The following is a 13,045-nucleotide window of genomic DNA, read 5'->3' as shown; positions in this document are numbered from 1 at the left end:
GGGGGGGGTGTATGGCGAATATACCACGGTTAAGGGTTGTTCTTAGGCACGACGCAACACGGAGTGCCTGGATACAGCCCTTAGCCGTGGTATATTGGCCATATATCACAAACACCCAAGGTGCCTTATTTCTATAAAAAAATGGTTACCAATGAAAGTAGAGCAGTAAAAATAAATGTTTTGTCATACCTATGGTATACGGTTTGGTATACCACGGCTGTCAGCCAATCACCATTCAGGGCTCGAACCAACCAGTTTATATTTATGCATATACAGTATGCATTATGTGCCATGGCAATGCAGGAGTGCTTTCTAAACAGGCCAGCAGCACATGAGAGAAGAGGATAACAGAATAGATGGAGCTTAGCGAGGCGTGTCATTGAAGATGGAGGAAGGCATTTTGTCAGCAGAAACAGGACAGGCGGGATATCATCTCTCCACGGAGAGATATGTATGTATGTGTGTGTGTGTGTGTTTGAGAGAGTGTGTGTGAGTTTGTGTGTGTGTGCGCTTGCCTGTGTGTTTGCATGACTGTGTGTGTGTGCGTGGGCACTGCCGGAGAGACCAGGGGCCATGTGCCAAACCCCGGCTGTGGCCCATTGTGAGACCAGCTGGTGTGTGAAGAGGGCCAGCGGTCAGTTCAGTTCCCAACCAGGCTGCAGCTGAAGATGTCTATCTTTTCTACTGTAGAACATAATACCTGCTATGTCTGTGATTGGCTATAAGGCAGGAACCAGGCCCTATCTCTGTTTTTCATCTTTCTATCTCCCCCTCTCTCAGATGTGGTTTTATGAATCATCTCAGTTATCTGAGGCACAGAGGAAACATCCACAGCTGTTGTTTGGCTTCCCTTGTCTATCTCAGCCATGCTGTTTCTGTTTTCGCCTACACCTTGACATTACCGTCAAAATCTAGATGGATTGTTTTTATGTGGAGAGGTTCTGGGTGTGTCTGTGGGGAGAGGTTTTGGGTGTATCTGTGGGGTGTGGGTGTTGGTGTATCTGTGGGGAGAGGGTGTGGGTGTATCTGTGGGGAGAGGGTGTGGGTGTATCTGTGGGGAGAGGGTGTGGGTGTATCTGTGGGGAGAGGGTGTGGGTGTATCTGTGGGGAGAGGGTGTGGGTGTATCTGTGGGGAGAGGGTGTGGGTGTATCTGTGGGGTGGGCAGAGGTTTTGGGTGTGTTCTTATGTGTTGACTTAGCTAATGTGTGCTTGATGGAGCGTTGTATTATTGTTGCTACAGCACTGTGTTCAGGTTGTTGCTACAGCACTGCGTTCAGGTTGTTGCTACAGCACTGCGTTCAGGTTGTTGCTACAGCACTGCGTTCAGGTTGTTGCTACAGCACTGCGTTCAGGCAGGCAAATGACGCTCGTGCTCGCCCAGTTCAATTTGTGAGTGTCTGGTTGGAGAGAAACAGAGGGCCAATTGTGTTCCTCCTGGGGCAAGATTGTCTCTTTCTGATTGGAGACAGATGTGTGACCTCTGACCCCTGTGTCCTTATTAGGGGGGGTTTAGTGGTGCAAGGATCAGTTTAGACCAGCCAGCTTTCCACAAGGCTTTGTAGTGGCGAATATATAGTCAGTGACTGTGGATGTCAGTGCAGAGTTCATTCATGGTGTTTTTTGCTAAAAACAAGGTTTGGGAAGCCCAATTTTTTATATTTTTTATTTTTATTATTTCTCTTTTCTTCCATGCCATACTAATTCCACTCAAATCCTGCTTTTGAAATGGAGGGCTAGCTTTAGTAGCCTAGTTTAAGCACAATTGAATGGAACAAAGAGACTTCTCTCTTCAGAATACTGCCAGTGGGTTACCCAATGGAATTTCAGTTCATCACCTTTATTTCTCCCCATTCAGTAGTTTCCCTTTTCTTTCTGTGCCCCAAGGACAGTGTCTCTGCAGGCAGGCATTGAGTCAGAGTCCCGATGCAGATAGAGGTTATTATTTCAGTTGAACCTTCCGTGTCATTCACGCTAGCCTCCACTGCACTGGCTCACTGGAGGAGATGGAAAGACCCTTTTGAAGATGTACTTTGTGTGGGTGAAGTCCTGAGAGAGAGGCTGGGGCTTGGTGGTTCCCTGCCCTGTGCAAGCTCTTGCTGTGAGGGGGAATCATCCCTCTGACTCTTCATACCTCCTAATTTCATAATTAATCTCATAATCTGGGAAAACCTAGTCTGCATGTTTGACCCCACATCTACTCTTAACTTAGACCTGTATCTCTCTTTTTTCATCTCTGTTTCTGTCTGTCTTAGCTTAATGCTCAGCTGTGATGGCTCCAGTCTCTGTCTTAGCTTAATGCTCAGCTGTGATGGCTCCAGTCTCTGTCTAAGCTTAATGCTCAGCTGTGATGGCTCCAGTCTCTGTCTTAGCTTAATGCTCAGCTGTGATGGCTCCAGTCTCTGTCTTAGCTTAATGCTCAGCTGTGATGGCTCAGTCTCTGTCTTAGCTTAATGCTCAGCTGTGATGGCTCCAGTCTCTGTCTTAGCTTAATGCTCAGCTGTGATGGCTCCAGTCTCTGTCTTAGCTTAATGCTCAGCTGTGATGGCTCCAGTCTCTGTCTTAGCTTAATGCTCAGCTGTGATGGCTCCAGTCTCTGTCTTAGCTTAATGCTCAGCTGTGATGGCTCCAGTCTCTGTCTTAGCTTAATGCTCAGCTGTGATGGCTCCAGTCTCTGTCTTAGCTTAATGCTCAGCTGTGATGGCTCCAGTCTCTGTCTTAGCTTAATGCTCAGCTGTGATGGCTCCAGTCTCTGTCTTAGCTTAATGCTCAGCTGTGATGGCTCCAGTCTCTGTCTTAGCTTAATGCTCAGCTGTGATGGCTCCAGTCTCTGTCTTAGCTTAATGCTCAGCTGTGATGGCTCAGTCTCAGCTTAATGCTCAGCTGTGATGGCTCCAGTCTCTGTCTTAGCTTAATGCTCAGCTGTGATGGCTCCAGTCTCTACCACTGCTGTTCGAAAACATCAAGGCTCTCCATTTAGTCTAAAAAAAGACTCCAGGGGCTAATTCCACTACAAATTGGAGAACCGTCAACAATTAGCGAGTGCTGGTGTGAGAGCTACAATGAGCATTCTGCTCCTGCATGCCACAGCCTGTGTTTATGTTTACCTGCTATTATAAGGACTGCTACTGTTCTTGTTCATTTGGTCATCCATTATGTTCCCCCCATTGGGCTAACTAATGGATAGGGTGGTAAGAAATGGCTGCTCCTGCGAAAGAACGTGGCACAGTGGTGAATGGAGAAGAACACATTCCAATATGTTCTGTGGACAAAATGTTTTCCCTGAGTGAGCACACCAATTTACGTTTTGCTCAGAAATATCCTAAAAACGATGCACATCACATTACATCAGGTTTCACTTCACAAACAGGGCCCACTGTGGATGATTGTTTTTCACACCGTATAAAAATCTTAGTCTGTCTACTCTGTTTTTACTGTGGTACGTGGGAGAGGCACAGCTCCCCAACCCCTCCTCTGGCCCTGCCCATAGAGAATATAAACAGACATGACCTAACCTAACCAACTCAGGGCCACAATGCTGTCAACTACAGTCAACCTCAACAGGATCAAAGGGTGAATACGAGGATAGATGGAAGGACGGATTGGATTATTATTCTAAATTTTCCCTATTGTTTGGTAAAGCAGGAATCAGCACCTTCTATTTTAAATAGAAAGTTCTGACACGGGCAGGATACGTCCGAGAGAGAGGAAGGCTTTCATGTCTCGAAACTAAAAGACAGTCCAGTTCCGTTTAGAACTTCAAAGCGGAGAAAGAAGGGCAGGAAGGAAGCATTTTCAACAAGGGGGATGTGTCCATCCTGGTCTTTGTAGTGTTTCTTATATCTCTCTGTCCGCGACCCTGCGGAAAATCAAATTACCATAATACAGAAATCCCTATCAAAATCTCTGTTTTAAGCTAGAGATATCTGCGGGGTTTTTTTTTGTTGCATGGGATGCATCTCAATCCACCGCATCCACTAATGTCGGCCTTCCGCATCTGTTTTGCCATGTATGAATGTTATTCAATGCATGTCCATGGGCTAATAGCGTTAAGGCCAAATTCAATGTTTCAACAAATATATATTTGCGCTACTTACAGGGATTCTAAATGTTTCTTAGTATGACCTTAAAACAATTCCATATGTTAACTTAGTAGAAACCCTGCCCGGGCCCTATTATAGTGCTTACACTTACGGTTGTGTTGTATGACATGGGGCTGTTCTACTGTTGTTGATCATCCACTTCATTGTGTGAAAATGTGCTATACTAATAAAGTTAATAAACTTATACATCTCTTTAGGCCTCATCCTGAGCACTTCCAGGTCGGCCTCTAGAGGTCGCTGACGGGACCGGACCCCAGCTGCACCCACCATGACTCCCAGGTCCTCCACCATGACCCCAACCATGAAGCAGTGGAGGCAGCTGGTTCTGGTGGCGATGCTGGCCTGGCTCCTCATCTTCCTGGCCCTGCTCTCCCACTTCCTGGACCCCCGGGATGTGGAGCTCCGCTCGCCCTCCTCGCTCACCCACACCGAGACCCGCCGTCTGGCTTCCATCCAGGGCAGTCCATCGGGCATCAGGGCTTCTCCTCTCGAGGTGTCCGTCTCTTCCCCCGCCAACCAGGACCCCAGCCACAGCCGACAGGGAAAACAGGAGGCCCTGGAGCTGAGCCAGAATGGTGAGGTGGTCTGGAATGAGGTGAGCGACCAGGAGGGGGCGGATCAGGAAAGGGAAGAGAAGATTAGGAGGGAGAGACTGAGAAGAAGGAGGAGGAGGAGGAAGAAGAGAGGGGGCAGAGATGAATACTACTTATCCCAGTCCAAGGCAGTGGTCCAGTGGCTGCGGAGGGGCATTGCCTCAGCGGGGATGCTGGCTCCACACCTGCAGAAGTCCATGAGGGACTACCTGCATCTCAACAGGCACCACGTGGCCTACAGCGGGCTGCGCCGGGGTAGGCAGAGCAGGAGGGAGGTACTCTGTGAACTGAAGGAGCAGGCCAGGTTGAGGACACTGGACGGGACAGAGCAACCCTTCTCTGGGCTGGGCTGGGACAGGCTAGTGCCCCCACGACCTCTGGAGCAGCTTTGGGGCCAGGGGTCAAAGTTCAAGTCGTGTGCGGTGGTCACCTCGGCCGGGGCTATCCTCAACTCTTCCCTAGGGAGAGAAATTGGTGAGTGCCGTAGGACAGGTGATACACATTTTTCTGAACATCGGCAGGATTTGTAACTGTTAGCTCCAATGTAAATAAAGACACATCTGCCAAGTTCTGGTATAAATCCAGATGGAAGTAAAGCTCAAACTAGATTTATTACACCCAGCAGGATGTTGCAGCTGCATAACACAACATACAAGTCACACAATCACAAATGTATACCTTCCAACTGGGCAGAGGCATCTCCTTGTATGTCTAAGAAAAACAGATTCTCTGTTGCTGGGCAGGAACTAAGTCTGTTCTTGGTAGTGTCGTGGCGGGGAGGTGTGTGAGTGTGAAGGCTTCAGTTGGAGTGTTGTTGGATTGGGCCCCTCTGGCCCCCCCCCCCAGAGGTGTCTTCTCTCTTCAACTGTTGTCCTTGCCTCAACCTCGATGTTGACTTCCACATCTCTCCTGACCCTAGTTCCACAGAGCTTATCAGGAACTGAGGCTCGGCTGTTGCCCTTTAACTACTTCTCTAAAAAATATTTACATGAAATGAAGAACATGTCTGGACAGACAGACAATGCAATATTACACGCAAGCTCCAAAATCCTAACTAAGTACAAGTTAGTACTACTAATCAGACTGATTGTACAAATTCTTACAGCTAATTGGCTGATTGTCAGACTAGTCTTCATCACTGCATAAGTGTATTGCTTTGGTAGGTTTGATTTACCCTTAGAATTGAACTGGCCTCTATCCTTTAAGAGCTCTGAAGCTGGGAAGTTCCTCACGCCTATAGGAAAGTTTAGACCACTCTACTTTGTATTCATTCAGTAGCCTTTTGTGTTGATGGCATCAGACTGGCGTGTCAGTCCCCATGGATCTGTTCATTTGATGTGATGAGTAGCCTGCGTGTCCTTGAAATGAGGAGGAAGAGCCGTGACAGTAATGCAGGCACCTTTTATAAATGACACTTCAGCCCATAAAATCAGACCTCCAAAGAAAAGGGTTTGCTGCTCTCTAGTGTTGGAGTTTGGTTAGTGACTCATAAGCGTCATGATTAGCATAATATTATAGTTTACCAGAGCCTAGACTACATATACACTGGAGAGAAAAAAACAAGCAACAATTTCAAAGATTTTACTCAGTTACAGTACACATAAGGAAATCGGTCAATTGAAATGAATTCATTAGGCCCTAATCCTATGGATTTCACATGACTGGGAGTACAGATATGCATCTGTTGGTCACAGATGCCTTTAAAAAAAAAGGTAGGGGCGTGGATCAGAAAACCCAGTTAGTATCTGGTGTGACCACCATTTGCCTTTTGCAGCGCGACACATCTCCTTCTCATAGTGTTGATCGGGGCTGTTGACTGGCCTGTGGAATGTTGTCCCACACGTCTTCAATGGATGTGCGAAGATTCTGGATATTGGCTGGAACACACTGTTGTACACGTTGGTCCAGAGCATCCCAAACATGCTCAATGAGTCACATGTCTGAGTATGCAGGCCATGGAAGAACTGGGATGTTTTCAGCTTCCAGGAATTGTGTACAGATCCTTGCAACATGGGACCATGCATTATCATGCTGAAACATGAGGTGATGGCGGAGGATGAGTGGCACGACAACGGGCCTCAGGATCTCATCACGGTATTTCTGTGCGTTCAAATTGCCATTGATAAAATGCAATTGTGTTCGTTGTCCATACCATATCCCCACCTCCACCATGGGGCACTCTGTTCACAACGTTGACGTCAGCAAACTGCTCGCCCACACGACACCAAACACGCTGTCTGCCGGTACAGTTGCTAAGAGTGTGCATAGCTGTCATCAAGGCAAAGGGCAGCTATTTTGATTTGTTTAACACTATTTTGGTTACTACATGATTCCATATGTTATTTCATAGTTATTCTACAATGTAGAAAATAGTCAAAATAAAGGAAAACCCTTGAATGAGTAGGTGTGACCAAACTTTTGACTGGTACTGTGTTTATATATCATTTATAAAAAAATTAAGAGTACAGACTATTGAATGAGACAATATACAAACGTTTTTGAGAAGATAATTATAAAAATACAGTTGTATTTCTTTTCATTTTTATAAGACATGAAAATTCAATTACATTTAAGGTTATTTGTTTATGTAAAAATCTAAATGTACAAATTTTAAGGTTGTGAAATTCTTGGGGGGAAAAAAATGGAGTCCCCAGAAATTCTGGCTGAAGAAATGTGGTCCCCACTGAAAAAGTTTAAATACCACTGGGCTCGAGGGAGACATTCACCAACCACATTACTTATGTAGATAAACCATGCCATTGTAATGGTACTGTTGGGGTGATGCATGCCGCTAACGTCCATACCCTGTACTCAGATTCCCATGAGGCTGTGCTTCGCTTCAACGCTGCTCCTACAGAGGGCTATGAGAATGACGTGGGCAACAAGACCACCATCCGCCTCATTAACTCTCAGGTACGTCCCCCACTTCTCCTCCTGTGACTTTCCTTTGGTACTCAGCACCCCCTATTGATTGACAGTGGCGTCACTGACACTCTGCCTTTTTGAATATGATTTGAGTTGATCTAGAGCTGAGTGAAACCGCTAGACAGATCACTAAGACAGGCTATCCCAGCACTACCGCCCTTATCTAGTCAATCATTCATGATACACCTATCATTGGGAGAAGACAACTTGGCGTATGGGATCTGTACATGTGGACTGTAGGTGAGATGTACTCGTATTGCTTGCCGCATATTTGTGTGTCCAATACTCCAGTTCCAGGTAAGATTACATTTAGCCTGGGGGGGGCTGGAGAGCTATCAGTACAGCGATCAGTAATTTGTCTCCCTGCAGATCCTGGCCCGGCCCAGACATCGCTTCAACACCAGCTCTTTGTATAAGGGTATGACGCTGGTGGCCTGGGATCCTGCACCGTACTCTGTGGACCTGCTCAGGGTAGGTCTCTCTGCTCTCTCACTGTCAGTCACGTGCTGTAGTGTGTTGTGTGTCATTAATGACTTCTTAATAAGCAAAGCACTTAACACCCTACAGTTGTTCCAGGAGCGCTGCTTCCAGCAATGGTGTGTCTTGTGAGAGAACGTCATTTCCATTCTAAATGGACAATAAAGTGCCTCATATTTTATACAAACCATCTTAGGGTTTTCACTGAATAATTCAGAAAGTGTCTGCGTTTTAGATTCAGGTATCTGGTGTGTGGCTTACACAGGCCCCTTCCTGAGATCCTGTTAGCGGTAGCGGTCGTGTTAACATTTTAGCAGAGGCTTTTCTCCGGTGCAACTAACAGTCAGTTAACCAACTGTGTGAACACGCTCAATGGTGACAGTGCTGTCTTCTGATTTTAATGTGGTTCACGTGTGAATCTTCAGATGCCAGGAAACATGATGACCAACTGGGTGGTTAATGAGGAAAAGCTGAACGATACGGACAGATCTTCTGAAGTTTTCCACTGACTTTAGACTTACTCAGTCCTGGTGAGGTGGAGAAATGGTTGTCTAGTTTATTAGTGTTCATCAACAGCCTCTAACCTCTGGAGATGCTCCATTCTGTTTTAAAGTAGTTTGACACATTGTTGAAAATGTAACAGCAATTTAAGTGTGAAAGGGAATTCTTCTTTGTTAAGACACCGGCAGGGTTCCAATCTTCCATTCTCAGAGTATGCGCGATGTGATTTGTTTGTCTTGTCAGTTGAAAGAGATGGTAACTAGCCTAAGAATGGTCCTTAAATCAATCACAATAAAACAAACACTAATTCTAATTTTCTTATGAAAACACAAATTTAGGCCTTGTCAGTTTGTTAGAATTTCCTCCTCTGTCACACAGTTCAGTAGGCAAACTTTGTTGAACGTTGCAAGTAGAAATGTCATTAATAGAGCGGACGCAATTCCTTATTTTACATGTCAGAGAGGCATGTTTGTTCGACATAGAAATATTTCTATCTGAATGTTCCATTGCTGAACGTACCCTTGTATACATTGCCTTCGGAAAGTATTCAGACCCCTTGACTTTTTCCACATTTTGTTACATTACAGCCTTATTCTAAAATTGATTAAATTGTTTTTTCCCCTCATTAATCTACACACAATACTCCATAATGACAAAGCAAAAAGAGGTTTTTAGACATTTTTGCAAATGTATTACCAATAAAAAACTATCACATTTACATAAGTATTCAGACCCTTTACTCAGTACTTTACTGAAGATCCTTTGTCAGCGATTACAGCATAGAGTATTCTTGGGTATGAAACTACAAGCTTGGCACACCTGTATTTGGGGAGTTTCTGCCATTCTTCTCTGCAGATCCTCTCAAGCTCTGTCAGGTTGGATGGGGAGCGTTGCTGCACAGCTATTTTCAGGTCTCTTCAGAGATAATCGATCGGGTTCAAGTCCGGTTTCTGGCTGGGCCACTCAAGGACATTCAGAGACCTGTCCCAAAGCCACTCCTGCGTTGTCTTGGCTGTGTGCTTAGGGTCGTTGTCCTGCTGGAAGTTGAACCTTCGCCCCAGTCTGAGGTCCTGAGCGCTCTGGAGCAGGTTTTCATTAAGGATCTCTGTACTTTGCTCTGCTCATTTGTCTCGATCCTGACTAGTCTCCCTGCCCCTGAAAAACATCCCCTCAGCATGATGCTGCCACCACCATGCTTCACTGTAGGGATGGTGCCAGGTTTTCTCCAGACATGAGGCTTGGCATTCAGGTTAAAGAGTTCAATCTTGGTTTCATCAGACCAGAGAATCTTGTTTCTCATGGTCTGATTGATAGTCTGTAGGGGCCTTTTGGCCAACTCTAGGAAGCTTTGGTGGTTCCAAACTTCTTACATTTAAGAATGATGTAGGCCACTGTGTTCTTGGGGACCTTCAATGCTGCAGAAATGTTTTGGTACCTTTCCCCAGATCTGTGCCTCAACCCAATCCTGTCTCGGAGCTCTAAGGACAATTACTTTGACCTCATGGCTTGGTTTTTGCTCTGACATTCACTGTCAACTGTGGAACTTATATAGACAGATGTGTGCCTTTCCAAATCATGTCCAATCAATTGAATTTACTGTAGGTGGACTCAAATCAAGTTGTAGAAGCATCTCAAGGATGATCAATGGAATCAGGATGCACCTGAGCTCAATGTCTAGTCTCATAGCAAGGGTCTGAATACTTATGTAAATAAGATATTTCTGTTTTTAAGCTTTAATATATTTGCTAGAATTTCAAAAAAACAGTTTTCACCTTGTCATTATGGGGTATTGTGTGTAGATTGCTGAGAAATGTTTTATTTTATCAATTTCAGAATAAGGCTGTAACGTAGCAAAATGTGTAAAAAGTCAAGAGGTCTTTCCGAAGGCACCGTATATGGAGAACAATGTTATAGCGTGTTTTACATTACCTCTGCTGTCTGCCACACACAATGGCATGGCAATAGTTAAAGTACAGATTGGACACACACACGCATAAGGCCAATGATCAAGGGCTGTTATTCTAATGGCATCCACTTTGAAAGTGAAAGCCATTGTTTGTATGTTTTTGTTTGTGTGCACGTGCGTGCATGTTTGTGCGCTCGCAGCAGTGCATGTGTGTTTTTGTATCGCCTACTGTACTACATGCACCCAATTTTTGTATGGGTGGTTGAACACATTCATTGAGACTTTACCAAGAAATTTGCTCCAGACCTAGAATACATTTCACTGTTCTGTATCTAATTCTTAAAGGGCATAATTTACTCAATTTTGCCCCATGTTATCCTGACTGTTTGAAGAACCAAAGAGTTACCAGCACGGTGTCTGTCACCTAGCAGCTTAACGTTACTGGGTGTCAGATCAAAGGCTGATATTTTCACACTGCGGTCAAAGCATCCCCACGTTTATTGAGCAGATTACCTCTGTCAAATTCTGGCACCATATTGCCTATTTTAGTGCCCTTGTACTGTAGGGAATAGGGTGCCATGTGGGATGCATAATAAGATTAACTTCCAGAATAGAGAGTTAATTAAAGCATTTCTGCTGTAGTCATTCATCAATACCTGCTATGGGAATGAGGGAATGAGTATTGGTGTAACAAACCTTGACTTTAAAATGTTGTGCTATGAAAGTCTCTCGTCATCATTTCAAGGGAAATATCCATGCCTGACTTTGTTCACTGAATCATGGATTTAACGGACTCTTGTGTAAGCTGTGGCGTATGAAAGGAACATGTATTCATGCAACATTTTAGCTCGGGGCGTGGGGATTCCTGTGGTGATGTGAGTCAGTCAGTATGGTGGTGATGGATTCAAGCAAATCTGCATCACAGTATTGGTGCAATATCATTAGCGTTTTAACATGCGTTCTTTCCCGTAGTCAAATAAAACCATAATACAAGTACTGATTTTAGGTGCTCTAGAAATACAGTAGCAGGTAGACTGCTGCGTAGCATGCTGACCCTGCTGAGCTACAGGAGTGAGTCTGACCCTCGGGAGATGCTGTCGTGATTGTAGAGAGTAGCAGCGTTCTATTTCAGATAACGTAAAGAGAGATGCTTGGTGCTGACTGCAGTCTCCTCTTCTCTTCAGTGGTACAGGAACCCAGACTATGACCTGTTCACCCCGTACGAAGAACGCCGGCGGCTCCACCCCACACAACCATTCTACGTCCTCCACCCCAAGTTCATCTGGCAGCTGTGGGACGTGATCCAGGGGAACACCCAGGAGAACATCCAGCCTAACCCCCCATCCTCTGGGTTCATAGGTGGGCATGCGCCTCTGATCATCCACCTGGGCACCCACCCAATCCGTTTATCTGTTTGACCGCTGTGTCTGAAATGGTACCCTGTTCCCTATGACGGGAACACCCTTCAGCCAACGTGCATCGAATTCACAAAACTTTATTAACTGTTGAGATGCAGCACATACCGCAGGCCTAGTTCAGAACACATATGGTGGTATCCTTGGTTCAATGAAACAAGCTTGCTTAATGGCAACCAGAAGGATGCATGTTTCTTTGCTTTAGTGAGATCTGCGACTGCTCCAAGGTAAAAATCTAACAGAGCTTCATTGTTATTACGTGTGTGTTCAACCCCAACATCTATTTCCAAGGTTACAGTCAAGAGGGCACAGGTGCTCGTTAACGATTGGCGTTCCATCAAATAGATTATCGATTTTCTAACGTCATTAAGCAAATACTCATTTTCAAGGTAGCCTGGTGGGTAGGAGCGTTGGGCCAGTAGCCGAAAGGTTGCTGGAGCAAATCCCCGAGCTGACGAGGTAAAAGTCTGTCATTCTGCCCCTGAGCAAGGCAGTTTACCCCGCTGTTCCCCGGGCTCCGACGACGTGGATGTTGATTTAAGGCAGCCTCCCGCACCTCTCTGATTCAGAGGTTGGGTTAAATGCGGAAGACACATTTCAGTTAACTGAATGCATTCGTACAACTGACTAGGTATCCCCCTTTCCCGTATTGTGTCCCATATTGCTGTTTTGGAACTCTGGGAAGAGCGGAGCGGTGAGACATGAGAAATGATGTGAATACTAGGGGTAAGATTATGGCAAGGCAAAAAAATTGGCTATTGTCAAAGCGAAGCAACCTGTTTTCACTTTGAATCGCTTTTTCAAAGCGAGTTCACAGTTACATCATATGTTTATACTTAGGTATCTATACCATTCTAAACCTGCATAAAATATGTCCACACGGACCGAATGTACATAGGAGAGTCCAGAAAGAACAGCGGAATGGTGATTCATTCCTGTGTGTTTTTCTTTTCCCCTCTTGTTTTGTTCTCAATTTACATGAGGATGGGGGGGGGGGTGTTACAACATAGGCCACCATGGCAATTCCTGGAATCCCAGCAGGAGGGCTTGAGGGGGTCGTGTCACCCTCAGCACGTTATTGTGCCACCACCACACACACACACACACACACACACCACTGCCAGCAG

At 45.4% G+C, this 13,045-nt stretch overlaps 1 protein-coding gene across 2 annotated transcripts in view; it reads left to right on the top strand.

The window, feature by feature from the left end:
• Positions 1-13,045, top strand: part of LOC106574443 (beta-galactoside alpha-2,6-sialyltransferase 2) — a 48,851-nt gene that overhangs the window by 31,176 nt on the left and 4,630 nt on the right. For both annotated transcript variants that reach the window (XM_045697630.1, XM_014150341.2), the window contains exons 2-5: positions 4,299-5,168; positions 7,510-7,607; positions 7,989-8,090; positions 11,688-11,862. In XM_045697630.1, the coding sequence (XP_045553586.1) occupies positions 4,370-5,168; positions 7,510-7,607; positions 7,989-8,090; positions 11,688-11,862 (1,174 nt within the window). In that variant the 5' untranslated portion in view covers positions 4,299-4,369. The remainder of the gene's footprint in view (positions 1-4,298; positions 5,169-7,509; positions 7,608-7,988; positions 8,091-11,687; positions 11,863-13,045) is intronic.

This window comes from Salmo salar, chromosome ssa16 (genome assembly GCF_905237065.1).
Source record: "Salmo salar chromosome ssa16, Ssal_v3.1, whole genome shotgun sequence".
In the NCBI taxonomy this organism is placed as follows: domain Eukaryota; kingdom Metazoa; phylum Chordata; class Actinopteri; order Salmoniformes; family Salmonidae; genus Salmo; species Salmo salar.
The sequence above is the reverse complement of the archived record's forward strand: the minus strand, read 5'-3'. Positions and strand labels throughout refer to the sequence as shown.